Source organism: Thermobia domestica, chromosome 12, assembly GCF_964235325.1.
Source record: "Thermobia domestica chromosome 12, izTheDome1.hap1.1, whole genome shotgun sequence".
Classification (NCBI taxonomy): Eukaryota; Metazoa; Arthropoda; class Insecta; order Zygentoma; family Lepismatidae; genus Thermobia; species Thermobia domestica.
This window is the reverse complement of record NC_137465.1, coordinates 41,381,148-41,408,115: the sequence shown is the minus strand read 5'-3', so window position 1 is coordinate 41,408,115 and position 26,968 is coordinate 41,381,148. Positions and strand designations below refer to the sequence as shown.

General features: G+C 36.1%; 1 protein-coding gene across 1 annotated transcript in view; it reads left to right on the top strand.

Annotated features, from left to right (window-relative positions):
* Scamp (secretory carrier membrane protein) overlaps positions 1-26,968 on the top strand; it is a 64,029-nt gene that overhangs the window by 29,386 nt on the left and 7,675 nt on the right. The window contains exons 5-7 of the mRNA XM_081733651.1: positions 2,121-2,249; positions 17,910-18,066; positions 21,286-21,387. Of these exons, the coding sequence (XP_081589777.1) occupies positions 2,121-2,249; positions 17,910-18,066; positions 21,286-21,387 (388 nt within the window). The remainder of the gene's footprint in view (positions 1-2,120; positions 2,250-17,909; positions 18,067-21,285; positions 21,388-26,968) is intronic.

Here is a 26,968-nt window from a genome sequence, read left to right as displayed (position 1 = left end):
TCTTGGTGCGATGTGAGAACCCACCACCATCCTAAAAAGAAATTTAAGGACAGTACATCGTTCCGCTGCGACCGTAAATCGTATAATTGTGCAAGATTTACATTTAGTAAAGAAGCATAAGTCTTGAGTTCATATACTCCGTTCCTGACATATAGAGAGTAAGACGAACAGGTAAAAGCTGTATGAAGATAATCTTTCAGGGCCCAGGTGGAAGTTTGTAGTGACTCTAGGTGAGACATGGATGTACGAGGATAGTTCCAGGAGTACCTGACCTGACGTATAGATAGCGGTTGTTGTTTGAGAAACTTTACTATGGTTCAAAGTACCAACCGTATAATGCTTAAGTTTAAAGACGCTACGTTGTTTAGTATTTGTTTTGCAACCGTCAGTAGTGAACACACTCAGTAAATTTGTAAACATGGAACAAAAATTGGGTCATCGTTAATCGGTAAAGTACTTTAATTTGAAACGTCTCACTCCAACCAATATCAAAGCTGAACTAGATTCTACTCTTGAGGAGTCTTCTTCTTCGTTTTCAGTATTGGGTGACAGTTTAAACGAAGCCGTACGAGCTCCAAAGACGAACATCACAGTGGTTGACCAAATGAGGTGACCACGGCAAAGAAGGTGAAGAAAACCCACAGAATGGTATTGGATGATCGTCGACTGAAAGTACTCGAGCTAGCATTTCAAAAAGTGCTGTATATCACATATCGACTGAAAATTTGGACATGAGAAAGCTGGGCGCAAGATTGATGCTTCTTTTGCTCACAATGGAACAAAAACAGCGTCCTGAGGGTGTTTCAGTCGAGTGTTTCACAGCAATGCCGAGTTTTTGTATCGATTCATAACCATGGATGAAACATAAGTCCATCACTTCACACCGAGACGATGGAACAGTCAAAACAATGAACTAAAAGGAAAGAATTGGCTCCGAAAATGACGAAAACAGCTCCGTTTGCTGTCAAGTTCATGGCGTCATTTTGGCGGGGTGGGGGATGCGCGTGAGATAATTTTCATTGATTATCTTCAAAAAGGAAAAATAATCAATAGCGAGTATTATGTAAACTTACTGCAGCGAATGAGTAATGAAATCAAGTAAAAAAGGTCACATTTGGCGAAAAAGAAAGTGTTTCATGCAGACAGTGCATCAGTTCACATATCCCTTATTACGATGGCCAAAATCAATGAGTTGAAGTTCGTATTGCTTCCTTACGCACCCTATTCACGAGCTTGAGCCCTCTTGGATTATTTTCTCTTTCCAAACTTAGAAAAAAAAAAATGGCTCGGTAGTAAAAGAGTTGCCAACAATGAAGAGGTGGAATTTGCGATTAATGGTTACTTTGAGGAGCTGGACGGTTCTCACTATAAATAGGGTATTAAAGCTATTGAACATCGCTGGAAAAAGTGTATCAAGCTAAAAGAAAGATGTTTTTATTGTTTCTTTTGTGTGTGTGTGTGTGTGTGTGTTTCGTTTGTTAGGTCGAGTACTTTAGGAACTACCCTCGTATCTGTCGGAATGTGATTTAAAGATGAATTGTCCGTGATTCCAGAGATCGTTTTGACTGGATACGTGAATATGCGGAAAGTTTTTTTTTTTTCACGCGACTGGATGGACGTAGTTACTGCTATAACAAGGTATCTATCAGTCACGAAAATTAAAAGTTCCTCTGAAATATTTTTATGCATTCTCCACGGATTTTTGTTGGCTCCCGTCGTTGAAACGGACGTGCATATTGAGCACAACTGCTGGTGGCGCTGGGGTATTTAAATTTGTAAGGGTGCCAGTCCGTTAACATAAACCTAAAACGACGTTCTGAAGTTACTTTATACTGCGAAGTAAACTTCTCAGGAAACAAAACTTTTATAAGTTGTAACTTTATGCTATTACAACTTTGATAAACATGGCCGGCATTTACATAAGAATGTGTGAATAAAGGACAAATGTAAAAGATAATTTGGGCATACTTTAGGTAATAACCAATTGTACGGTACAAATGTTCTTGGTCTGGAACGAAGGATTAATAAAAATAATTTTGGCAGCTAACGTGTAATATCAATGAAAATTACCTTCGATTTAGAAACCTACTTAATTTAATTATTTTTCTTTAACTTTGCAGCTAGAAGAAATAATTGGCCACCGCTTCCAGAGAAGTGTTGTGTCCAGCCATGTTTCTATCAAGATATAAATGTTGACATTCCATTAGAATTCCAGAAAATAGTTCGATTATTATATTACTTATGGATGTGTGAGTAATTTTTTTTCTTTTACTTTGTGTGTACTTTATACTAGTATTTCTTAAACTGGTCTAGGACCGCGAACAAGGTCTGGCTTTGTAGTTCTTTTAGACTCAGCATTATTGACCACTAGTCCAAAAAATACAAAAAAAAAAAAAAAAAAAAAAAAAAAAAAAAGAATGAAATAAATTCCATATTACGTATTAAATTTGAGAATTTCGAATAGATATACAGTTTTGTAAGGTAAAAATTATACAGATAAGTATATTGTAGAATATTCATACTGCCTTCAATTATTTTTTTAAAAATAAACATTTTCTTCCATGAACACCGTGCTCGTGGGTTTTCTCGGGGTTCTCCCGTTTCCTCCCACTTTCTTCATTCCACCATTTCACTCATCTCTCATCATCGCCGTCTCCTTTAGCCTAACCGGCATAACCGTGGGACGTAAAACTTACATATTTCATTTCATTTTTCTTCCATTAAGATCAATATAAAATTAAATGAAATTTAATTAATACTTTTTTGTAAATAAGTACCTATATTGATATGGTAGGTGTTCGAAACTTCAGAAAAAATACAACTTTTTCCTCTAAGGGGACAAGAAAGTTGAACAAAAACTCATTAAGGGCTTGGTACCTGAAGGAAATATGCCAGAATAGAATAGAAAACGACGGTAGAAAATAAAATATTTTTTAAGTTTTACGTCTCACGATTATGCTCTGTAACTTAAAGGTTGGGATAGCCAAAATTTTCCAGATTCCGGAAAATTCATTTTCCAGAAGCGGAAATTTCACTTTCCGGATTTTGGAGAAACTCCGAAATTCGGAAAAATCCGGATTCTAAAAATTAAAAATTTCAGAATTGGCCATCCGTAGATACAGGAGACGGGTGATTAGTAAAAGTGAATGATTATGAAAAAATATGGAATGAGGATGTTGAAGGAAATTGGAGAACCGCGCTAAAACCAATGAATATGATATTGTCTCCCACAAAGTCACAGGGCCTAGGTTAGAATCGAATGAAGGGCCATTCGCAACATAGGTAAGCACTCTACCATTGAGCCACAGTGTTCCCCATATGATAGTGGGGGCGAAATTTAGGTTTGACAGAGATTGCGTATCATCACTTTATCCAACAGACAGATTAATAGAAACTGTTTTTAACTGTAGAAGATTGTATTTCGGTAAGAAGTAAAGGGATTAAGTGTGTTCACTTTGCAAGTGACACGGATCTTATTGCAGAACCTAAATCATTAGCATGATACTAGAGAACTTGAGGAATAGCAGTGAAGAATATAGGATGAATTTAAATATTGGAAGGATTAATGTGATTAAAACAATAAAAAGGTGAAGCAGGTCACTAGTTTTCGGTTTTTATGTTCTACTATAGTTGAAATATTTGTTCTTCGCAAGGAAGAATAGATTTGTGGAAAATATATGAGCCTCCCTTTTCCCCATTAGGATGCGTATTTTTGACCCAAGTGCTAACATGCCAAAAATTTCATTTCTAGTGGTTGTAGTAGTTATCCGTTGTGAAAAATTTGAACATCTTTCCCCGCTTAGGAAACGCATTTCAGTCAGAATATAATAAGGTCTGCTGACTATTTCCATAAATTGATTTTAAATTGATCCACTGTTTCCTTACTTTTGCCATTTTATAAATGCAAAGTGAGATAAAATATAGAACCCCTCCCCTCTCTCTCGCTCGCTCTGTCTGGCGGCTGGCAGGCTGGCTGGCTGAAAGAGCAGTGTGGATTTTATTCAAAAGTGATCGTAAACAAATAAAAACTTGAAAAATGTAGCTGTAGGGGAAAAAAAAAAGCTGGTTTAAACAGAAAGTCAATTGATTCAAGAAATGATCAACTAAATCAATATTACGAATAGTAAGAAGAAAAAAAAACAATATTAAGCGGTAGTTAAAAGAAATAAAAGAAAGTGACTGCAAGATTGTTTGAAAGAAATTTTAAAGGATGGGATAGAAAGTATGGTGGAAGGAAAATGAGGGAGGAAAAGAAAGAAGACAGATAGCAAGACTGAAAAATGAACTGATGGTGTAGTGCAATGATGGACAAACATTTTAGAGGGGGCTGGAGAGATATAAAAACTTAAGACAGGCCAATGTAATTTACTAAAAACAACAATATTACCGAACTCGGAGATGTTAATGTAACATTCGCATATCGTGGATAAGTTCAAAAAAAAACTGTGATCACTAAGCTAGACATAAAAGGGAAGAAAACAAAAAATAATTCAGAATTATTTATTTTCTGTAATTCTTTTCATTCATCGAAGTTGGAGTAATGTAAGCCGGATAGAATCATGAAGGCGCCGCGTACCATAGTTTGCCCATCAGTGGCCTAGTGTGTAGTAGCTTCTCGATTTGGAGGAGGTGACCTGTCACTGATAGAATAATATGTACGATTTTCATAATTATGCTTTTTGTGGAAGGGATACAAAGCAAAATATTTACAGCAGGGTGGATTGATTTAAATCAGTCTGATTTAAATCACTTGATTTTTTTAATAAAAATCGTTGATTTAAATCAAATTCCGAAATAATTTAAAGTGAAAATAAGTAAAGTCCCGTTTCTGTTCTGTTATTCCGATTTTATGGAAGATGATAATCATTATACAATGAGACTCAAATGTACAGTATGTACAGCTTTGAAAACAAGTGTCATGCACAGGATGATTGGGGAAAATCAGTTTTGAATGGGTAACAGGGCAATCCTGTTTTCTTCTTTTCGTAACATAGGGTTTATATTGTAAATCGTTAGCTATTCCAACGGGGAAATCACCATCGACATTTAAGACGAAGATTCTTTCGTGTGCGCGTCTCTATATTTGTTCCCAGAAAATACGGCGTATTTGGAAGTGTCCTATCCCTCTCCGATTTTGTTTAGATTTTATAACTTTAGACAAAATTTATGTATTTCGTGCCGCAAGCTAGTTACAATTTCCTTTAAAATATGCCCCTGCCAAATATCAGTGACTTTTGAGGGAAAAAGTATCACTTTGATAAGCGTTGCTGTACTTTTTCCTTAACGCTTAAACTTTTAAATTATATCACCTATTTTTAGATGATAGGATAAAATCTTCATTATTCGATTAAAAAAGTAGCAATAAAGCTTTTTACTTCGTTTCTTCAAGATTGAAGGAATTGTAGAGCACGTTACATATGCTTTCACGTCTCTCTGCGTCGAGACATAGGATGTGAGGACGTCATAAATTTTAAAAAAAAAATGTGCCTATTTTTATTTTTTGGCGGGTGTACATTTTGTATTCAGAAGACTGAAATTCTGCACACTCGTTCAGTGCACCCTTAGTATTTTTCAGATGATTTCAGATCTCTGCGTGAGAACAGGGGGGTCCAGAGGGGCGAAAAAAAAATATATTTTTAACAAGAAATAGCTTTCTTCGCGATTTCCCCGCCTAAGATGGAGACATATGAATGGTACCATCTAAAAGGCTGTTCTGTTCTAAAGAGAATGATGTACGAACCATGATCTTAGGATAAATAGGGATGTTTCGATAAACTGTTACCTGAGATCCTGTTTTATACGGAAATCTGGGGTATTCGGGGATATTATTTTTCGCGGGCTTACTTTTGTATCTAGAAGTTTGAAATTTTGGACACTCATTCACTGCACCCCTTAGTATTTTTCAGATTTGTTTCAGATTGTTGCCTTTAAACACAGGCGGTACAGAGGGGTAAAAAGTAAAAAAAGAGGATATTTCTTAACAGAAAATCCGTTTTTTTGTGATTTTCCAGCCCCAGATAGCCTACACGATGGAGACATTTGAATGGTACCGTTTGAAACTGTTTTATTCTATTATAAATAGAGATGTCTGAGGAAATTTTTATATTACATCCGGGTCATCTGGGGTATGGTGAGGATGTTCTTAGCTCATTGTTAAATATTTTTCCCGCCCTTATTATTCAAGATAGAAGCTTAAAATTTTGTACACACATTTAGTAAACCCTTAGTATTTAACAGTTGATTTTGAGATCTGTGCGTTAACACAGGAGAGTCCAGAGGGGATCAAAATTTGAAAAAAAAAATCAGAAAAAATCCCGACATCTCTCAAAATTTTCCGCTTCAGGGACATGATAGGGAAAATGTGAGTGTTACCGTTTTAAAGGCTGTAGTATTCTGAAGAGAATGAGGTATGAATCATCATCCTAGGATAAATAGGGATGATGCTTGACTGAAAGTCTATAATTTACCAAAAAAAAAAAAAAAAAAACATCTTTTAAAGCTAAGAAACATTGTTTGGGATTGATATAGGTTAACGATTGGGGATTAATTCAAAATTCAACCCTTCAAACCCTGCTTCCGCCAAGTGAACTTTGAGGTGGACAAACACCGTGTGCGTGGGTTTTCTCGGGGTTCTCCCGTTTCCTCCCACTTTCTTCATTCCGCCATTTCATTCATTACTCATTATCACCGTCTCCTTTAGCCTAACCGGCATAACCGTGGGACGTAAAACTCAAAATTTCATTTCATTTTTTCAAAATTCAACCCCAATACTTTCACTTAAATGGCATAATTGGCATTTAATACTAATTTGTAATGCTTTTTCTTCAGTTCGCGAGTTGTATTATACGAGGAGAAAGAATTGCTTTAAATCAAAAAAATGATTTTTTTAAAAAAAAAAACATGATTTTTTTCCACTGATTTACAGGATGCTGATGAGTACTTTTAGACGCAGTAGGGTGGGGACACTTGGGGCTGTTTTTTTCCTACTGTGCATGCGCAAACCCTTGACGCTGATTGGCTGGCCACGACCCCCGGCCACGCCCCTTGACGCTGATTGGCCGGTTCCGGCCACGACCCCTTCACGCCGATTGGCTGGCCCCGGCCATGCCCCCTTCACGCTGATTTGCTGGCCACGGCCACGCCCCTTAACGCTGTTTGGTTGGCACCGACCACGCTCTTTTACGACCTCCATTTTAGGGGTATCTATATTTATGCGCAAAAACATAAAATAAGACATAACACCCCCGTTCTCTTTTACGAGCACTTTATAGCAACATAATAGAGCAGAGAATAAAAAAATAACCACATACACACACACTTGATTGCTTATGCGCAGTAAAATTAAATTTCCAATTTATTACACATTGCACGCATGCGCAGAAAAATTAGTCACATAACAAACTGTTCCAGTTGCAGTGCTAGTTCCGGTTCAGGAGCCGATTACGCAAACTGTTCCGATTCACCCGGAGCAGATTACGTGCAACAAGTAGGCCGTAAAAGACTATGACCTATTATTCATTCCCTAAATAACATAGTATACACCCACGCTTGGTTACGTATGCCAAATCCAATTTAGTAGAAATAACACGCATACGCAAAAACATTTACATTTCCGATTTTTATGAAACTCGGCATATGGGGGTTTCCGACCATGCTGACTACGAATACCACACTTACTTTTACCTGGGTCTTATAGTTTATGCGGGATACGTCGTTTGTATGACACTTAAAACCTAATAACTCAAAAACGGAGCCACATAATGAGATGGTGTTTCCACATTTAATAATTGGTCATCAACTACTACAAGTTCCAAAATAATGATCGAGGTCAAAAGGTCAGCATACTTAAAACCTAATAACTCGTAAACGGATCCACATATTGAGATGGTGTTTCCAAATCTAGTAATTGGTCATTAGGTACTACAAATTCCAAAATAATAACCATCGAGGTCAAAGGTGAAAATACTTAAAACCTAATAACCCGGAAACTGAACCAAATATTTAGATGCTCTTTCCAAATCTAGTAATACGTCACCAACTACTACATGTTCCAAAAGTACTGACTATCGAGGTAAAAGGTCAAATATTTAAGCTTTAATAACTTTAAACAAAGCCTGTGTGACCTATTCAGTTTTGTACCAAGCAGAGAGAAGTGAAGAATGAATAAATATGACTGGCTTACTTCGAGAAAGAAAGCAACGATATACATTTTAACTAGCTGAGAATTTTAAATCATCTTGTACTATTTAAAGAAACGAAAGGATAAATTTGAATGACCTATTCAATTTTGAACCAACGAGAAATACCATTTTATCTAGCTCAGAATTTTATATCATTTTGTACTACGCCAATAAACGGAGGAATAGAATATTTAGTTTTGTACCAACTAGAAAAAAGAAGTGAAGAATAAATAAATTTTAGGTGGATTATTTTCTTTTGTACCAACTGGAAAAGAGAAGAAGAGCTACTTTAACTAGCTCATTATGTACTGTTTAAAGAAACGAAAATTGACTATTTTAACTAGCTCAGAATTTATGTAAGAATAATTTCGATGTTCTACTTTTTATACCAACGAGAAAAATGAACTATTTAAATACACGAAAGAATAAATTTAAGTGACCTATTCAATTTTGTACCAATGAGAAATACCATTTTAACTGGCTCAGAATTTGAGTGGTCTAAAAAGGCGAAGAAGGACTATTTTATATAATTTTACTACTCAAATAAGCAATGGAGTATTTAGTTTTGTACCACCGAGAAAAACAAAGAAATTGCACCATTTTGGAGTATTCAAATAAACAAAGGACTTACAATTTGTGTCAACTCAAAATCAATTAATCGAAGTAATGCATTTGAGTGAGCTATTTATTTTGTAACAACCAGAGGAAAACCGAAGCTGAGTATTTTATACCATTTTGTATTATTTCAACAAACAAAGAAAAAAACAAAAAAAAACATTTTAAACTAGGCTAATAAACGAAGGCATAAATATAAGTGAGCTATTTAATTTTGTAGCAACCAGAGAAAAAACCGAAGGAGGCCCATTTTAACTAATTCAATATTTCTCTATAATTTTGTACTACCCAAATTTTAGTTTTGCACCAATCAGAAGAAAATTAAAGAAGGGCAATTTTATACTTTTTGTACCATTAAAAAACCGAGGATAACTTGAGTAGTCTAAGTTTTTGTACTCATTCCAAGAACCATTTTAACTAGCTCAGCTTTTTCATACCTAATGTTGCCATGGCTATAAGGGAAGGAATAAATAAATATGGGTGTCCTAACCATTTATATCAGGCTTAGATTTTTATGCCTTTGTAATATTTGTACCAAACAAAAAAAGCTACACAAATAAACAAAGGAATAAATTTTTAATAACCACAAAAAGCGGAACTCAGCCTGATATACCATTTGAGTGGCCTATTAAATTTTGTACCAACGAGAAATCTCATTTCCAGGCCATGTTTTACCATTGAAACAAACGAAGAACTAAATTTGAGAAAGCGAACATGGACTCAGAATTTTATATCATTTCGTAATACGCAAATTTGGATGGATTATTTAGTTTTGTACCAAGCAGAAAAAGGAAACAAAAGGTATAAATTTGTACTGACCGGAAAAGCCGAGAAGGATCGTTTTATACCAAACCGAAAAAAGCAAGGAAATACCATTTAACTAAATAATAATTTTTGTGCTAACCAAAACAGCGAAGAAAGACCATTTTAACTAGCTCAGCATGTTAACTTTTTGTGCTACACAATTGAGTGGTCTACCCAATTTCTTGACCATGTTGTACTATTTAAACAGACAAAGGAATTAATTTGTACTAACCAGACTCAAAATTTTATATCATTTTGTAATACTCGAATGGACGAAGGAATAAATTTGTGTGGCCTATTTAGTTTTGTAGCAAGCAGAAAAAGGAAAGAACTAACATTTTGTACTAATGAAATTTTGATGGCTTAAGCAAAGAAGGTCAATTTGTACCTTTTTGTGCTATTAAAATAAACAAAGGGTTAAAATTTGAGTAACCTATTCAATTTTGTACCAAGTAGAAAAAATTGAAGAATGAATAAATTTTGTTTGCAATTAAAAAACGGAGAGAAGGTCTATTTTATGTACGTTTTGTACTACTCAATTTCTACTTTCTGTATCAACCAGAGAAAATAAAGAAAGACCATATTCTGCTACTCAAACAAACGAAGGAATAAGCCCAGAATTTCTATACCTTTTTGTGCTATTCAAATAAACGAAGGAATAAACCTATTCACTTTTATAGCCCCTTTTAGTTTTGTACCAACCACAAAAAAGGGAAGAAAGCCCATTATAACAAGCTCAGTACTTTTATACCATTTTGTATTACTCTAATAAATTTGGGTTGTCTATTTCATTTTTGTAACAATCAGAAGAAAAGTGAAGATGATACATTTTATACCTTTGTGACGGATTAAAAAAACGAGTGGTTCATTTAGTTGTGGTGCTACATTTTGTATATTTTTCTGTCATCCAGATCACAATTTAAATTGCCTCTCCCGTCACTATATGGGTATTGACGTATGTTTAGCGAATTAGGTTGAGAAAATACTAACGGCGACGCTCAAGTCCAAAAGTTTCCCGATCACTAACAACATATTTGAATGCAAGATTTAACCAACCAGAACTGCCATTGATTAGAGACGAGAGTTGCGTCATAACTGTGTAGAACAGACTCCATAGCAATTAGCGTTCTAAAGAAAACTGATGAAGGACGACAAATCATGACAGCATGGTTGATCATTTTTGATCACAGCAGAAGGAATCATATCAAAGTAAAAATCAGCTCACCAAGGAAAAGAAAAGTTTTTAAAGTTCCATGTTGCACACCATCTATAAAGAGTGCTGAATTATTCATTCTGTTGCTGCAGATATTAATGCAACGTTACGAATACGCTACCTAACATTTGAAATGCTAGTATTGTGAGGGTCCTAGGGTACTACCTACTGCTCGACGATTCAATTATATTTGCTTAATGGAATTATTTTTTAAACTTTTTATCCTCGTCTAACTTAAAATATATGATACTTATTAAGTCCAAAAAGACAAATATATATTTTTGCATTTATGTATTTTATTATAATGGAATATAAGTTTATGGAGTATATTTGGAAAATAATAGAACATACATCATGACGTTATATTAACGAATTATTTTATATTGCCTTGAAACATATTATTAAAAACCGAAAATGCATAGAATGCTTTTATTGTAGGTATATAAGTAGATGTATCACACTTGGAAAAACTATTTATTTGATTTGTTTTTGCTGAAGAGCAGAAAAATGACTAGCATGGAAATTGCTTATGTTTCACCTAGAGAAAAAAATTCAGCGTGAAAACGAAAAACCTATACTGTTAATCCAGCCGTCTGACCCCGATTTGCCAGATGAATTACGTGATAAAGTGAGAATCATATATCCAACACAAGAAATAGAAGTGTATTATTTTAGACGCTATAATAATATAATGATGTAATACTCCCGGAAAGTGATAATGACAGTGTTTAAAATATTACCTGTTTTGAAGTGGAAGCTAATGAGTGCGGGTGTACTAGTGAAAGTATTAGTGATACATGCGTTATACAATTATTTAATGAGTATACACCAAATTCAGTAATATTATGCGAAGCATGTTCTCAACATAATGAAAATGAAAAAGATCAATTGTTTGCTGCAGTATGATTACGAATTATTACAAAAGGTGTGGACGATCTTAATTAAACGTGAAATGAGAGAGAAAATCTATAAACTTTATTTAAAGAAGCATTTTAAAGGTTGTAATATTAAGAACACTTATACTTTGGAGAAAAAATTTAATCTGGCATATGAATACATTACAGAGTGTGATTATTACATCAAAGAAATAGTAGAAATGTTTTTAAAAAAAGATAAACAATTATTTAATTCTGTAAATGAACACTGAGACACTGTAGCATATGCATTTGATTGTGTATGAATAGACGAACATATTAGGGCTAAAATTACAAAGGGTTACAGCGAATTGAAGTGTTAACTGGATCAATTTGTAGTATTGTAATATTAAGAATTTAATAGATTACAAACATTGGACTAACACATGTAAATGACAGTTAGAGCTAAAATACTGAATTACCGGCAACTGAATTGTCAGTGAGAGTAATGTATTGTTTTCTTTAAAAGAAATAAATAAACTCATCTGGATGACACAAAAATATACAAAATGTAGCACCACAACTAAATGAACCAATCGTTTTTTTAATCCTTCACTTTTCTTCTGATTGTTACAAAAATGAAATAGACCACCCAAATTTATTAGAGTAATACAAAATGGTATAAAAATACTGAGCTTGTTATAATGGGCCTTCTTCCCTTTTTTGTGGTTGGTACAAAACTAAAAGGGGCTATAAAAGTGAATAGGTTCGTTCCTTCGTTTATTTGAATAGCACAAAAGGTATAGAAATTCTGAGCTTATTCCTTCGTTTGTTTGAGTAGCAGAATATGGTCTGTCTTTGTTTTTCTCTGGTTGGTACAGAAAGTAGAATTTTAGTAGTACAAAATGTACATAAATACTGAACTATTTAAAAATAGACCTTCTCCGCTTTTTTTAATTGCAAACAAAATTTATTCATTCTTCAATTTTTTCTACTTGGTACAAAATTGAATAGGTCACTCAAATTGAACCCCTTCGTTTATTTTAATAGCACAAAAAGGTACAAATTAACCTTCTTTGCTTAACCCACACAAATTTATCCCTTCATCCATTTGAGTATTACAAAATTATATAAAATTTTGAGTCTGGTTAGTACAAATTTATTCCTTTGTTTAAATAGTACAACATGGTCAAGAAATTGGGTAGACCACTCAAATGTATAGCACAAAAAGCTATAACATGCTGAGCTAGTTAAAATGGACTTTCTTCGCTTTTTGGTTAGCACAAAAATTATTAGTTAGTTAAATGGTATTTCCTTGCTTTTTTCGGTTTGGTATAAAACGATCCTTCTCGGCTTTTTTCTCGTTGGTATAAAAGGAAATAGGGCACCCGTTTTTAAATGGCAAAAAAGTATAGAATGCTGATCCTTCTTCGCTTTTCCGGTCAGTACAAATTTATACCTTTGTTTCCTTTTTCTACTTGGTACAAAAACTAAAAAATCCATCCAAATTTGAGTATTACAAAATGATATAAATTCTGAGTCCATGTTCGCTTTCTGAAATTTATCCCTTCGTTTGTGTAAATAGTAAAACACGGTCTGGAAATGAGATTTTTCGTTGGTACAAAATTCAATAGGTCACTCAAATGGTATATCAAGCTGAGCTGAGCTTTCTGTTGTTATTACTAATTATTCCCTTGTTTATCTGTGTAGCTTTTTTCTGTTTGGTACAAATATTACTAAAAAGGCACAAAAATCTAAGCCTGACATAAATGGTTAGGACACCCATATTTAAATGGCAACATTAGGTATGAAAAAGCTGAGCTACTTAAAATGGTTCTTCGAACAAGTACAAAAAACTTAGACCAATTAAGTTATCCTCGGTTTTTTTAATGGTACAAAAAGTGTAAAATTGCCCTTTGATTTTCTTCTGATTGGTGCAAAAATAAAATTTGGGTAGTACAAAATTGAACTAGTTAAAATGGACCTTCTTCGGTTATTCTCTGATTGCTACAAAATTAAATAGCTCACTCATATTTATGCCTTCGTTTATTAGCCTAGTTTAAAATGGTCCTTTTTTGTTTTTTTCTTTGTTTGCTGAAATAATACAAAATGGTATAAAATACTCAGCTTCGGTTTTCCTCTGGTTGTTACAAAATTAAATAGCTCACTCAAATGCACTACTTCGTTTAATTGATTTTGAGTTGACACAAATTATAAGTCCTTTGTTTATTTGAATACTCCAAAATGGTGCAATTTCTTTGTTTTTCTCGGTGGTACAAAACTAAATATTCCATTGCTTATTTGAGTAGTAAAATTATATAAAATAGTCCTTCTTCGCCTTTTTAGACCACTCAAATTCTGAGCCAGTTAAAATGGCTTTTCTCATTGGTACAAAATTGAATAGGTCACTTAAATTAATTTCGTATATTTAAATACTACAAGATGATATAAAATATTCAGCTAGTTCATTTTTTTCGTTGGTATAAAAAGTAGAACATCGAAATTATTCTTTCGTTACAGAAATTATGAACTTGTTAAAATGGCTCTTCTTCGTTTTTTTCTGATACAAAAATAGAACATCCCGGTAGTTCAAAAGTTACATAAATTCTGAGCTAGTTAAAATAGTCAATTTTCGTTTCTTTAAACAGTACATAATGAGCTAGTTAAAGTAGCTCTTCTTCTCTTTTCCGGTTGGTACAAAAGAAAATAATCCACCTAAATTTTATTCATTTTTCACTTCTTTTTTCTAGTTGGTACATAAGGAAATAATCCAATCAAATTTTTCCCGTTCGTACAAAACTAAACACTCCATCCAAATTTGAGTATTACAAAATGAAATGAAATTCTGAGTTAGTTTAAAAAAATTATCCTTCTTGCTACAAAATTGGAAAGCTCACTCAAAAGACCTTCGTTTGTTTAAATAGTACAAAATAGTATTGAACTTCTGAGCCGGTTAAATTTATCCGATTGTTTGTTTAAATAGTACAAAATGATATAAAATTCTAAGCCAGTTAAAAATGGTAATTCTCGTTGGTGCAAAATTGAATAGGTCACTCAAATTCAGCCCTTCGTTTGTTTAAATATTAGAACATGGTCTAGAAAAATGGTATTTCTCATTGGTACAATATTCCTTCGTTTATTTAATTAGTACAAGAAGACATATAATTCTCAGCTAGTTAAAATGGCATATCTTTGCTTTCTTTTTCGTTAGTCCATCCAAATTAATTTTTTTCATTTATTTTGAATAACCCAAACAGGTACAGAAATTCTGAGCTAGTTACAAATGAGATTTCTCGTTGGTACAAAATTCAATAGGCCACTCAAATTTATTCCTCCTTCACTTTTTCTGCTTGGTACAAAATTTATCCGTTGCTCCGTTGACGAGCTCTCGATGGTCATTATTTTGGAACTTGCAGTGATAGATGAACTATTACTAAATGTGGAAACAGCATCTCAATATTTGGCTCAGTTTTCGAGTTATTAGGTTTTAAATATTTTGACCTTTGACCTCGATGGTCATTATTTTGGAACATGTTGTACCTGATGACCAATTACTAAATGTGGAAACAACACCTCAATATTTTGCTGAGTTTTCGAGTTATTAGGTTTTAAGTATGTTGACCTTTGACCTCGATGGTCATTATTTTGGAACTTGTAATAGTTGATGACCAATTACTAGATTTGGAAACACCATCTCAATATGTGGGTCCGTTTACGAGTTATTAGGTTTAAGTATGTTGACCTTTGACCTCGATGGTCATTATTTTGGAACTTGTAGCAGTTGATGACCAATTACTAAATGTGGAAACACCATCTCAATATGTGGCGTCGTTTACGAGTGATTGGGTTTTAAGGGTCATACAAAGGGCGTATCCCACATAAACTATAAGACCCAGGTAGAAATAGAAATGGTATTCGTGATCAGCATGTCCGAAAACTCCCATATACCTAGTTTTATCCAAATCGGAAATGTAAATGTTTCGGCGCATGCGTGTTATTTCTACTAAATTGGATTTGGCATACGCAACCAAGCGTGGGTGTATACTATGTTATTTAGGGAATGAATAATAGGTCATAGTCTTTTACGGCCTACTTGTTGCACGTAGTCTGCTCCGGGGGAATCGGAACAGTTTGCGTAATCGGCTCCTGAACCGAAATTGGAACTGCAACTGGAACAGTCTGTTGTGTGACTGTAATTTTTCTGCGCATGCGTGCAATGTGTAATAAATTGGAAATTTAATTTTACTGCGCATAAGCAATCAAGTGTGTGTGTGTATGTGTTTGTGTGTGTTGTTATTTTTTTATTCTCTGCTCTATTATGTTGCTATAAAGTGCTCGTAAAAGAGAACGGGGGTGTTATGTCTTATTTTATGTTTCTGCGCATAGCCGTAATCTGCTCCTAAACTGGAACAGTCTGCGGTCTGCTGTGTGTGAGTGTGTGTGTATGTGTGTGTTGTTATTTTTTAATCTCGTAAGAGAGAACGACAATCTGCTCCGGCGAAATCGGAACAGTTTTGCGCATATGCGCAGTAGGTCAAAAATTGGTCTCAAAATGGAGGGCGAATACACCCCCATTATTCTCTGCTGTTTAAAAAGTGCTCATAAAAGGGAACGAATCTTGGCTATGTTATGTTAAATAAACCATAGTCTTTTATTAGCTCTGCTATGTTACATAGTCTTATGTTATTTCTGCTATGTTAAAAGTGCTCATAAAAGGGAACGATTCCACCACTTAAAATGTACTCATAAAAGAGAACAAGTACACCCCTGCTATGTTATATAGTCTTATGTAATATGTGCTATGTTAAATAGGCGGTTGGACAATGTGTTATCGATCTGCTATGTGTTCGTAGTCTCTGTGTAATATCTGCTATGTTCAAAGTGCTCATAAAAGGGAACGAATACACCCCTGCTATGCTATATGTGCTATGTTAAATAGGTGGATGGAGAATATGTTATCGATCTGCTATGTGTTCGTAGTCTCCATGATCTTTCTTTAGCTCTGCTGTGTTATCGATCTGCTATGTATTCGTAAAGTGCTCATAAAAGGGAACGAATCTTATGTATTATCTGCTATGGTATGTGCCATGTGCGCGGAGTCCGGCACCGACCAATCAGCGCGGCACTCCTAAAAGACCGTGCGCGTGGCCAGCCAATCAGCGTCAGGGGGCGGGGTCCGGCGCCAGCCAATCAGCATAAAGGGGGAGGGTCCTGCGCCAAACAATCGGCGGGGATCCGCCACCAGCCAGTCAGCGCAGTAGATACTCCTAAAATGGAGGTCATAAAAGAGCGTGGCCGGTGCCAACCAATCAGCGTCAAGGGGCGTGGCCGGTACGGGCCAATCAGCGTTAAGGGGCGTGGCCAGCGCCAGCCAATCTGCGTCAAGGGGCGTGGCCAAGGAGGTGGGGTCACGTGACCTGCGCCAGCCAATCAGCGTCAAGGGTTTGCGCATGCGCAGTAGGAAAAAAAACCCAAGTGTCCCCACCCTACTGACGCTCTTGATACAATTTTGAAGCACTTCTATCCTGAATTGATGGTATTTGTTTTTCGTCCTGCCATGTTTATGTGTGCTGAATGAATAAGAAGCTCAACTGGAATCGAAAATTTCCGAAATAATAATAATAATAATAACAATTTAAGTTCTACATCCCATGGTTATGCCGGCTAGAAAATTTTCTACTACAAGAGAATTTTGAAGAGGATTGGTTTTAATACCCTCTTCCTGATTAACCTTCGGATACCCAAGGGTGGTACAAATGTGCCCCATGCATATGTATCACTGTATATTTTATGTCACAGACACCCGAGGTTGACTAGCGTCCTTGATATTGTTGGCCGGACTGTAAGAAAATTTATTTCCTCAAGAAAAATTGTTTGTTTAAAGTATTTTATTATTGTAAAGAGCAAAATAAAGAACAGGTAATATTAGTGCTTATTGTAGTATATCGTTGCAATATGGTGTTCATATTGCAATATTGCAACCGTTTCTGCCACAAAAATATTACGAAATTAATACATTTCTGTATAGCGTATAAACACATTTCCGATTCGCAAACCTAACGTACCCTAAATTAATATACCAATTATATCGATGCCATAAATACGGATGTTTCTAATTGCGAAAATTTGTATTGGGGTACCCCTGTTGGAATTTCGGAGTTAAAAATATCATGGGTATCCGAGGGTTAATTATGCTAATATTTGATACTTGAAATGTACAAATTCTTAATTGTTCTTTTACAGATCATGCTTGTGTACTGATTTTGAATGTGCTGGGTGGATTTGCAATAATGTTTCACCTATCTGACTTTTCAACGTTTGGATTGGCTATATTGTACTTGGTACTTTTCACTCCATTTTCATTTTTGTGTTGGTACCGACCAGCTTACAAAGCATTTAGGTAAGGAATACAGCATAAATTACTACTCTTTATATGCAATAAGTCAGTATATATTGCTAAAGATGTAAAAATGTCTTGAAGTGCACTAAACATTTAGTACTTTTCCGTGTTGTTTTGCGTCTCTGAATGATTTGGCTTTGCCATTTCTGTTCTCTTGGACATAGATATTTGTTTGTAGTTTTGTGTTATAAAAATAATCTTCATTTTTGGATGTAGTGAAAACACTCACTGGTACTTGGGTTATGAAGTTCTATACAATGCTGTGCATTCAAATGAAACTCAGCAGACAATTTCTGTCGTTTTATTTAAAATATTGTATAATACCAATAAAATTTTGGTTAACGTTGTTGTATGGTTACTATGTTCACTATGTCATAAGGCTTTTACGAGTTTATTTAGACCACGGTAATCATAATTTGAGTGAGTACGCAGCATTCTAGCTTTTCCTTACCCTTTAGTTTAATGGATATACCCGTATAGGCTGAAGACGGCGGATTATAAATTAAAGTGAATGGTTATGAAAAAGAAGTAGAATTGAGTCAGAGAAAAGAAACAGGAATACTCCGAATAGTCTTCGGTAAATAGAAAAAATGACAAGGTCAATGCCGGCGAATATGGAGCAAGCTTGACAAGGATTATTTTTCTTCCAAAAACTACATGATGACAAAAAGAACCAATTTTTGGATTTCCAGAGCATGGACGTCCGTCATTTTCGCGTAGTTGTCTTAAAACAAAATAATTATGATTGACAATTTGGTGACCAAGAACGAATTTTCTATGCACATTACGGGTGAGTTTGAGGTTAATTTCCGAATTATGCCCACAAAAACTATGCTTATATCGCCACTTCATTAAACACTTACTATATCATCGACATTCCGCATAAGTTGTTCGTTTCAGATGTTTAGTAAAATTCGAAGAGAAAAATCATGGTACAGAAATACTCCCCTTTTCTTATCTTAACCTTCTTTCCAACGTGTCCACCATACACTTTCAAGCACTTATCACAGCGTGATAACAGTTTTTTTTTTTTTTTTTTTTTTTTTTTTTTTTTTTTTTTTTTTTTTTTTTTTTTTTAATACCGTTATTCTACCCGGTTGCCGCCAATTTATTCAAAGTGTCGTTGAGCCCACCGACGATGAGGAAGTACTTTTCCGACAGTCTTTCAACTTCCGGTACAAGTAAAACCAAAAACGCAATCACACTTCACAGTTAACAGGATTCTCAATTTTATCACACGTGTTCGTGACCTGCAAATTGATAGCGTGCATGTTCATTCGTACGTACCTTCACAGTTTCTCCCTTGGCTGAAAGTGAGGATTCGAAGGTGGAGTATGCTGTGTGCTACAGTCAAAAATGTTCATTTTTCCCAGAAAGCACTTTCCCACTGCAGATGAACTTCAAAGACGCTGTCATATATGTTTAAGTGTATTGGCGGAAACAAGAGTACAATCAAGGTATAGATAAACAAGTATAAGTCTGTGACAAATATTTGGATGTGTGTATCGAATATGTTGAAAATAAGAGGAAGATATGTACCATAAATCTTTCGCATATATCATTCGTAGTTTGTGTTTAACACCATAACCATAACGTTCCATATTTTCTGGATGACTTGCACAAAGAGGTATTTGTAGTGGTAAAAAATTTCAGAACTGACAAGGGATTAAAGAAGCTCTATATTTTTGTTCTTATTTAATTGAATAAACTTCTAAAACTCATAGAAAAACGTGTGGTTCATTATTCTTAATTTAAATATACAGGATGCGGAAAAAGCTCCGGAACGGTCCAATGTCTCGTGAAATATACAGATCAGCAAAACAAAAATAATACATGTTGAATAGTTTTGAAAAAGCTGTCCAATGATATTAAACGCAACCCCCTATCCCCACCTCATTCGGGAGTACTGGGGGTAACTTTAAAATTTTAAATGGGAACCCCCATTTCTTATTTCACATTTGGATTCTCCAGAAAAAGTGACAGTGACTTGACCGAAAATTGAAAACAGTGTCTTCACGGATGACGTTTGAATCGACACACACAAAAAAGGTTGGTACCAAAACGTTATAAAGATGTGAATTGTCATCCCGTACTGTGTGGCTGTATGGTTAGTGTATTAGGCTCCAAGATCAGAGGTCCTCAGTTCGATACCCGCTCAAGGCAATATTTTTTCTTTTATTTCCTAAAACAAATTCCATACGTTTCAACTTGAATTAGTACTTTATTGAAGTTACATACAATACAAATTTCGATAATTGTTTTGTAAACTAGCTTTATGAAGTGGTGTTCAGTAGTAGAGTTCATAGTTATATTTACAACAAAAACAAGATATTTTTGTCACCATTTGTATTTTTTTAGAAGTTAATAAATTTATTTTTATCGTAGTGAAAATTTATGAATTCATCATTTGGGTACAAAAAATACACACAAGAAAATTTTTACTCTAAGCGGGAATCGAACTCAGGAACTGATTCCGCAGTCCAGTACGGTAATCGTATGGCGACATAGTACGGGACTGACGGTTCACATTTTCATAACGTGTTGGTCCGCTCCTTTTTTGTGTGTGTCAATTCAAGCGCTATCCGTGAAGACACTGTTTTCAATTTTGGGTCAAATCATTGTCACTGAAGAATCCAAATGTGAAATAAGAAATGGTGGGGGGAGGGTCCCATTTAAAATTTTAAAGTTACCACGGTACCCCGAATTTGATGGGGATAGGGGATTGCTTTTTCAAAACTATTTAACACGTGTTCTTTTTGTTTCGCTTATCTGTATATTTCGCGAGATATTGGACCGTTCCGCGACTTCTTCTGCACTCTGTATAACAGGCATTCCTTGCTAATCATATGTTAAACAAAGCCAGTAAACTTTAACTAAATTCCGTGACGCTGCAATGGATGAAAATTATTGCCGGTCAAATAACGGACGTTCAAAAAGGTGATGTTTGGTCAGTACAGTACATTGGCTCCTAGCGAAATATTTCTGTCTTTTTGAGCGGGAATCAGCAATTTCCTAATTAGATAATTCGAAAACTGAAACTCTTCACTTCCAGCTTTTGGTACAAGAGAGCATTGGCCAACCCATTGCTGCTTTTTGACTACTTTTCAAACTGTTTTCGTTATATTAAATAGCAAAGTCAAGGAAATCCAAAATGTATTTATATTAATGTAGAGCATTTTTTAGTTGTTGATTCATTAGCCAGTTTTGTTCATTTTTCAGGAGTGACAGTTCATTTAACTTCATGGTGTTCTTCTTCGTTTTCTTTTTTCAATTCATCGTAAGCGTCATTCAGACTATTGGAATTGGTAGTGCAGGAACCTGGTGAGTCACGGTTTAATTTTATAGTATAATCTAATGTATGGTAATTTTGTAATCAGTATTCATCTTCGTTGTCGTTCTAAAGCTTTTTAAAAAAATACTGAAAAAAGTCATGTGTTAAATGAAAATGGGGCTTTTCCCTCGAACGAATGGTTTCATCCATTCATATGACAACCCTTTTGAATGGTGCAATACCCTCATTCTGCGCATTATTGCGCTACCAGGCACCGTTTTTTCTGTATTAATGTTAATAGTAAAATGTATTACAGTGGAGGCTCGAAAAGAGGAAGAGCGCTGTATAGTGAATTACTGAAGATGAGTCACAAGTGTATCGCCTCATGTTTGCATACGATGACTATTATTTGTTATTTGGCCAGTGTGAAACTACAGTGCAGTCGTTGGCGATAAATACGTGTCTTGCCTTCGTGCTAGACAAAAGCTTCGCGGCATAACAACAGCCAAAATTGTGCAATTTGAGACATTAATTAAATAAGATCGACACGTATGATATTTCTTCAGAATTTAACATAAGCCAAATTTCTATGTATAATATTTTCCCGAGGTTCTGACTGAGGAAATGAGGCGTCAGGGAGTAGACAACGTACTCATTCATTTGTTAGGAGGAAGGCAATGCGTTTCAGTATCTCATTCTTGATACCGATTAAACTTTCTCAAGAAGGCCAAGATTTGAGCAGGATTTTTAAGTACCATATTTGCCGACGCACCCCCTTTTTTATTCATTTTGAGGGAAAATACTTTTTTACAATAAATCATATCATAAAGAAGTTTTTAAAAAAATATATAAAATGGTATTTTAAATAAGGAAACAATGTGGAGTTGACATTTTCTAAATGTAAAATCGCACACCCATCTCCGAAGGGCTATAGGTCAAGGCACTTCTACGTAGATGTATACGGCATAGTCCAAATCAGTTAAGACATCTAGTTACCTGGATAACCTCATTTGTTACTGTATTTAACATGTTAAAATTCAGGATAAAGCCAAAAAAAAATCCATGTTTTTGGTCTTGTCCAAAATAAAGTTGTAGCCTGAGATACAGGCTTCGAAAGATGACGCTGTTATTCACGTGCGATTTTCGGCAAAATATTAAAATGCTCTACCTCTAGAACAGTTCAAGATATTATGATGCTTTTTATTTGAAAATTATAATTTACTGAGTAAAATTATATCTATCCTTCGTTGGAAATGTGTCAAGTTTTCGAGCTCTAGGCTTCTGATTTTATTTTTTATTTATGTATTTAATTTTTTGGGGGGAGGGGGTAAAAATCAAGATTTTCTTCCCTGAAAAATGAGTGCCAAAATTTTTTATTCATGAGTACATACAGTACTACATGCCCTTAAAGAGAGTACTTCCACTTTTGAGTTTAAGAGGTTTTATAATCAATGTTCATGTTTTAATTTCCGTGGCTAATGCCTTGATTGCACTTTTCTTTTTTTTTACTCAGAAACACCAGTTCCGAAAGTTATGAGAATTTCACAGAAGATGTACTTATCCTTAAAAGAAGAAAGAGTTTCCTTGTATCTATGTAAAAGCGTACACGTCATTTGCGTGGGAGACCTGGGTTCGACTCCGGCGGGAGTTCGTGGTTCGAATCCCACGTTAAGCTGTAGGTCCATGTCTCATATAGTCTCGTTGCTGAACGAGGTTCTAAACTCAAATCCAGTCCAATTCTGAAAAGAACATGACACTTTGGTTGTGGAATTTTTCATAACTGATTTATTAAAAAAAAAATTGAGTCTGACAAATGTGCTTAATGCGATAGAATAAAAACGCTAAATTAAACAAAGTGGTAACCGGTGATTTTTTTTTTTTTTTTTTTTCAATAGAACTTCCAAATCATGGAAGATTTGGAACACACGAACTCAGTTCAGTTGTCAACAGGCAAACAAAGCAGTTCACCAAATTTTTGGTCTAACTACCTGTCAGCTTTTGTGAGGACCCTGCTGATTGATTGATTTATAGGGTGTTCTGTGGATAGGACTGAGTTTAAAATGTCTTCTGACTGTAGCAACAGGAGAGAGAAGTGTGCTGACTAAATAGGAAGCCCTCTCGTAGTGTGGATGATGATTATTTTGATCTGCAAAAGAAGAATTACATTTCCTGAATCAGTCAGCTTTAGTGTTTAATGTTAGTCCTGTTAAGAAACCATGGTCAGTAAAGTCAAGTCATAAGCTATATCATCAAGAAAACACAGCGAAATTACTGTAGCTGTGGGTGCATGCACCAAATCAAAACTGTTCAAGTTTTTCAAAGTAGAAATTCCATCTTCAAAAGAAAATGAACCAAAAGAAGTGTGTTCAACTTGCCGAAAATTTATATCAAACATAAATTCAGCTGTTGAATCATGTGAATACAACAGTGAAAATATGCAAGTTCAAAGAATTATCTCAGTGTCCTTTTCAGAGATACAACTTGTGTACCACATTCTATTTTGCAACAAAGTACAGGGTGGTCCATAAGTCTTAGTACGGTGGATTATTTTGGAAACAAACATGATTAAAGCAAATTGAATAGCGGAGGGCGGACTTGGGTAAAAGAGCTACCGATTGATGCATACGTGGTGAATGGCAGCCATCTTGATAGCCGCCATCTTGGATCCAGGTTATTTTTTTTTTAAATAGGAAGGCAGGCATGCGACACATCAATTAACACCGTTTTTTGCGGGAGAATGCAGTCCCGCAAGCAGAAATGCGTTCTCATGTTCCGTTCCAAAGTTGACGATTTTTCTGTTTCCTTGCAGGGAGAGCGACATGGCACTAACTCTGCAAGAAAGACGTGACGTCCCAAATTTGACAGGTTTTCTTTTTGTTTCAAGTAGAGCGAGATGGCTCTGACGAAGCAGGAAAGAATATGTCGGGGGAAAGAAGCAGTCGTGTGATTGCCCAGGACCTTAACGCGCCCCAACGAAAGACCTGCGATAAGCCACAACACCGTTAGTTACCTCATTAGGAAATTCAGTGTAACTGGTAATGTTGCCGACAGACCACGGTCAAGTCCCCCACGAACCGCGTCAAATGAGGAGATATCTCAATGGTGCTTACTGCGAGTGTGAAAAGTCCGAAGCGCAGCATAAGACAACTATCAGCGATAACAGGCGTACCACGTGCTTCCGTGATGAGGATTCTCCATACGAACAAGTGGCATCCTTTCAAGCTAAAGCTTGTCCACAACTTTTCAGAGGATGATCCAGACCGGCGCATGGAATTGGCCAATTGGGCTTTGTCACAATATGACCGAGATCCGCATTTCCCAGCCAGCGTTCTCTTCACAGACGAGGGAAACTTCTATTTGAATGGAGAAGTGAATTGCCAGAACATGCGGTATTGGTCGGATGCAAACCCACATGCGATCAATCCCTGCAAGACGATTAGCCCTGCTCATATCATGGTGTGGTGTGGCATATGGAACACGTCGATCATAGGACCCTTATTCATTCCTGGTACTCTAAATGGTGTCCGATATCTGGACATGTTACAGGAGTTGGTGTTTCCGTTGCTTCTCCGCCCTGATGCCACCTTGCCGCGATATTTTCAGCAAGATGGTGCCCCCAGCACTATGCGCTGCCTGTGCGGGAATGCTTGTATCTGCCTTTTTCTGGACGTTGGATCGGTCGCCGAGGCCCTGTGGAGTGGTCAGCCCGGTCGCCGGACCTCACTCCCTTGGATTTTTTTATGACGACACTTAAAACACCTGGTGTATCAAGAAGATTCGGGATGTTGCACACCTACAGGGACATATTCAGGACGCCTGTGATAGCATCACCCCTACTGTGTTGTTACGGGTTCAGGAGGACTGGATTAAGAGACTCCGGTTGTGTGTTGCAGTGGAAAGGCAACATGTGGAGCACATCCTGTAGGTGGGACTTTGGGGCGTCATAACTTTGGAACGGGACATGATAACGCATTTCTGCTTGCGGGACTGCATTCCCCTGCAAAAATTGATGTATCACATGCCTACCTTCCCATTTGAAAAACCTAACCTGGATCCAAGATGAGCGCCATTCACCATACATGCATCAATCAGTAGCTTCTTTACCCAAGTCCGCCCTCCGCTAGTCAGATTTGCTTTAATCATGTTTGTTTCCAAAATAATCCACTGTACTGACTTATGGACCACCCTGTATATATATAGTGGACAAAATAGTAAAATGTGAGATCTGCAAGAGGAGTGTTGAAAAGCCAGATGACGTACTGTGGTCATCCTATGAATGAAACATATGTTCATATTGCACAATCAGATAAATGAGACTGTTTTCGCCAGAGTGGCATCAAAAAAGACACCATCTCTATAAGTTGCAGAAGAAAAAGTTTGGTGAAAGTGAAAGATACGAGGGCAAGTCAAAAATTATCTACACTTTTCATTCTACAGTTTATTTACATGAAGCTAGGGTTATACTATGCACATCATTTTTCTACGTAATCTCCCTCCTTATCAATGCTCTTGGCTCAACGGGCAAAGAGCTTACATATTCTTTCCAAATGAAAGGTTTTCGGTTGGTCGTGAAGCCACTTCTGCACCGCATTTTGCACGTCTAGATCTGATGCAAATCGGTGATCACGCAAAGCATCCTTGAGTGGCCCAAACAAGTGAAAGGCAGATGAAGCTAGATCTGGGCTGTAGGGAGGGTGTTCCATTAAGTCAAATTTTAGCTTGTTGATGGTTTCAATAGTGTGATGAGCCGTGTGTGGCCGTGCATTGTCATGCAACAACAAAACTTTCTTCGACAACAAACCTCGGCGTTTGTTGTAAATTGCCGGCTTCAGGTACTTTTCCAACATTTCACTATAACTTGCACTATTGATCGTCTTTCCCTTTTTCTTGAACTCTGCCATTAAGAGCCCCTGTGAGTCCCAACACACAGTTAACATAACCTTTCCTGCGGATGGCTCAGTCTTGAATTTTTTCTTCGTCGGAGATCCAGGGTGTTGCACTGCATACTCTGACGCTTTGATCCTGGCTCATAGTGATGAACCCATGTTTCATCGCTGGTGACTGTTCTGCTTAAAAATGCATAACCTTCGTTGTTGAAGCGAGTAAGTAAGCGTTGACAGACCCTAACACGAGTGAGCTTGTGTTCTGCAGTAAGTTTTCTTGGTACCACCGTGCACAGACGTTACGAAAACCGAGCCCGTCGTGGATGATTTGATGGGCAGAGCCATGACTGATGTTCAAAGAGCTGCTATGTCATCGATAGTGATTCGCCAGAACCATCTCTCGAGCTTGCTGAATGTTGTCATCTGTAGTGGAGGTTGATGGTCGTCCTGCTCCCTCTTCATGCGTTACACTTGTTCGACCACTTTTAAACTTCTCGAACCACAAAAACACAGTTTTACGTGATAGTGCACTTCTCCCATATTATGATGAATGTCTGACCCTTTTACACCCTCCGACCAGAGTAATCGGATCACTACTCGTTGTTCCTCTTTGGTGCAAACTTCTAATAGAGCAGCCATGATATATCTGCAACAGAAGGAAAAAAATGGAGAAATTAAGATCACACTTTCACAGCATTACCACAACAGTAAAACAATAAAATATGTGAGGACAGAAGGTAAAGTACGC